The sequence below is a fragment of the Mastomys coucha genome, unplaced genomic scaffold (genome assembly GCF_008632895.1).
Source record: "Mastomys coucha isolate ucsf_1 unplaced genomic scaffold, UCSF_Mcou_1 pScaffold13, whole genome shotgun sequence".
NCBI lineage: Eukaryota > Metazoa > Chordata > Mammalia > Rodentia > Muridae > Mastomys > Mastomys coucha.
In genome coordinates this window covers 29,116,273-29,119,150 of record NW_022196895.1, presented here as the reverse complement: position 1 = coordinate 29,119,150, position 2,878 = coordinate 29,116,273, and the positions used below count along the sequence as shown (strand labels likewise).

Genomic DNA, 2,878 nt, shown 5'->3' with positions numbered 1-2,878 from the left:
TCAACATTGGTATGAAAATCCTACTGTGTGTCACACAGTGTTGTAGGTGCTAGTGGAGCATAGGACAAAGACCCTTACTCTACGAGTTAGGTAAGGTGATAAAGAGAAAATCATGTATGAGTATATACATCAGCCTCAGACACTGCTAAGCGCAGTGAGGAATGAAAGAAATATTTAAGTTACTTGCAGTTGGCATTGTCCTTTGTTAGTTCACACTAAGATTTGGAATCCATCCGTCAAGGCAGAGAAGTCCCAGGTCCAAAGCTCAAAAGCCTTGACAAGCTTGGCCTGAGGTACACACAGCCCTGGGAAATGAAACCCTAGGCAGTGGGGAGCGGTGTATGAATAGAAATCTCTGGAAATCATTCAGGGTGATTCCCAGCCTTTTGGCTTGAGAATCTGGCTCACTTGTCGTTTTAGTAATAAGTTGCTAAGAAAGTCCTGGGCAAATAGGATGCACCATCAGATCAGAGTTCTTGGTAGGCCTCCGGATGTGGACTTTGGAACTGCCTGGCAAACTGAGAATTAGTGGAGCGCATGAGCATCAACAGCCTATCGATGAGAGAGCCATCTCTCCACTCTCCTGCCATTTGTCTCTTTTTCATGATCTTATGTAAGTGATTGTCATCACAAAAGTCTTGATTATTATCCCCATCTATGAGTTATTCTTCCCAAGGTTTCAGGCAGAACCTCTACCCAGCTCCCATTCTCGGAATTTCAGGTTCATTCATTAGGAGTGTGTGTGTGTGTGTGGGGGGGGGGGGGTCATGCTTATCTGTCTTTTACAGCTCTCCCAGGAGAATTTATTCTGAAAGATTTGACTCACTCCAGTGTTTGCTGATGCTAATCTTGGTTTCAATAACAGGAAGATCAAAATGGAAGGACTGTCTGATGTTGCCTCTATTTCAACTAAACTTCAAAATACTCTGATCCAGTACCACAGCATTGACGAAGACCAGTGGCGAGTTGCCAAGAAGGCGGTAAGTGCGGAACTGCTGTTTGGGCATTTAATATATGGCCAGTGAACTGTCTGATGAGGAAAAATGTGTGTGATAAATAATGTGTAGGGTGGATGTACAGTCGATACTTCTGCAAACGGTATGATGGGTCTTAAAGAAACGAACCCAGTAGCTCTCTGATTGTTAGACTTGATAATAGGTTCATGGCGACAAGAGCAGTGGACAGTTTTCCAAGTCAGCAGAGAAACTGGATGGCTGTCAGTTTATCGAAGGGTGGTCGTTGAAAGTTTGCACTGATATCAGACTTGAAGAGCGCGTAAGTGGCCAAACTGCCACCGTCTGAGTGTTAGAGCCAAGCTTAGAATCAAGGCTCTTTTCTAGTTCTTTAGTTAGTTCTATATTTAAGAGTTGGGATGGGAAATGGTTGAAGGGAAATGTAGGAACTAATTCAATATAACATAGTCAAGATAAATATGAGTAATTTTAAAAATGCATGAACAGGTTCAGAATGAAGTATTTAATGTTCCTAATGTCATAAACTGAATGTATCAGTAACAGTAAATAGCTAAGACGGGAATGAAACAAATAATGACAGCCACTAATATAGTACAACCGTTGAATTTTAAAGTCAATGGGTCTCTGAGCTGCTGAAAAAATCTTTAAGGTGCAAGACGTAACTACAGGGTGATACAGAAGAAATTCAAATGCAGGTATCTTTATGACACGGGTAACCACTCCCCCTGAAAAATCGCTTAAGTTGTTTTCTAATGCAGAGTTCGGCGCTCTGAACTACAGGATTACTTTTGAGTGTGGGGGTCCACCTGTGTGGTCATCACCATGCACTGTCTTTGTTTTTCTAGAAAGATGTGACAGTTTGGAGAAAGCCCTCGGAAGAGTTTAGCGGGCATCTGTAAGTAAACGCTCGGCTTTGTAACTCCTACACGGTATCGCATGATCAATGCGAGATCCAGTTTTCGTCTTCGTGGTTCTAAGCTTTCTGAGAAGCGGATTGATCCTGTGGATTCAGGGCCTTAGGAACGGCCAGATACTCTGTAGGTTGAGTTGGACCTAAAGCAGTAGGCAGACCCAGATCTGGATTTTTTTTTTTAACATTGCATACATAACCCTTGTAATATTCTACATTGATTAAGTGTTGTGGTACTTTTAAAAAAAATGATTCTTTTGAGACGGGGTGGCCTTGAACTCACTATTGAAGTGAGTTCTCATGGTCATATGGGGCTTCCAGCTTTTGTTTCCTATGTGCATGAATTCCTATTTCCAGGTAGCATTCTTTTTAAAAGTTCTCCTTGAAGAGCCCATCAGTAAGATAATAGTGATTTCAGTCTTATGAATATTAGAAACTAGGTGTCTTGATACTAAATTTTGAAGACATCTGCACTTGATAGGGTGTTGGTAGCTTTAAAAGATTACCTAATAAAAGAAAATTTTCATACTTATAATACAAATCAGAGATGAATGTGGAGCACAAACATAGGCTTATTTTAAATATATATTATTAAAATATTTTTACCTAAGACAAAATTCATCTTTAAATAGTAGTATTATGAATAACTTTTATTCTTCCTTCTCTTGTAGTTGAAGATAAATTATGCCTGTAGTCAAAGAAAAGCATTTTTTTTTTAACCTAGCATGGACAGTTGCCATATGGAATTAAGTAGAATGTTCAAATCTTTCGGGCTCAGCCCTTTTTAAAAATGAATCTGCTGACCCCACTTTGTCTGTGCAAAATGTTACAAAGTGCTATACCAAAGATACTATTTCCAGAAAGATGAGTTGTACACTATTTTTGACCTGGATGGGCAGATTGGAGTTGGATCAAGCATTGTAAGCAATCTAGGAATGAATCCTTTCGATTGGTAGTTTCCAGCTGGGATTGAGAAGCATGGAAAGAACTAAAG

The 2,878-nt window shown here is 40.0% G+C and overlaps 1 protein-coding gene across 3 annotated transcripts in view; it reads left to right on the top strand.

Moving 5' to 3' along the window:
- The window catches only part of Stard4 (StAR related lipid transfer domain containing 4), a 13,199-nt gene that overhangs the window by 3,728 nt on the left and 6,593 nt on the right, over window positions 1–2,878 (top strand). For 2 of the 3 annotated variants that reach the window (XM_031365266.1, XM_031365267.1), the window contains exons 2-3: window positions 866–980; window positions 1,820–1,869. In XM_031365266.1, coding sequence (XP_031221126.1) covers window positions 866–980; window positions 1,820–1,869 — 165 coding nt within the window. Of the gene's footprint in view, window positions 1–865; window positions 981–1,819; window positions 1,870–2,878 lie in introns of those variants that run through there. The other variant, XM_031365268.1, reaches the window with a different exon arrangement.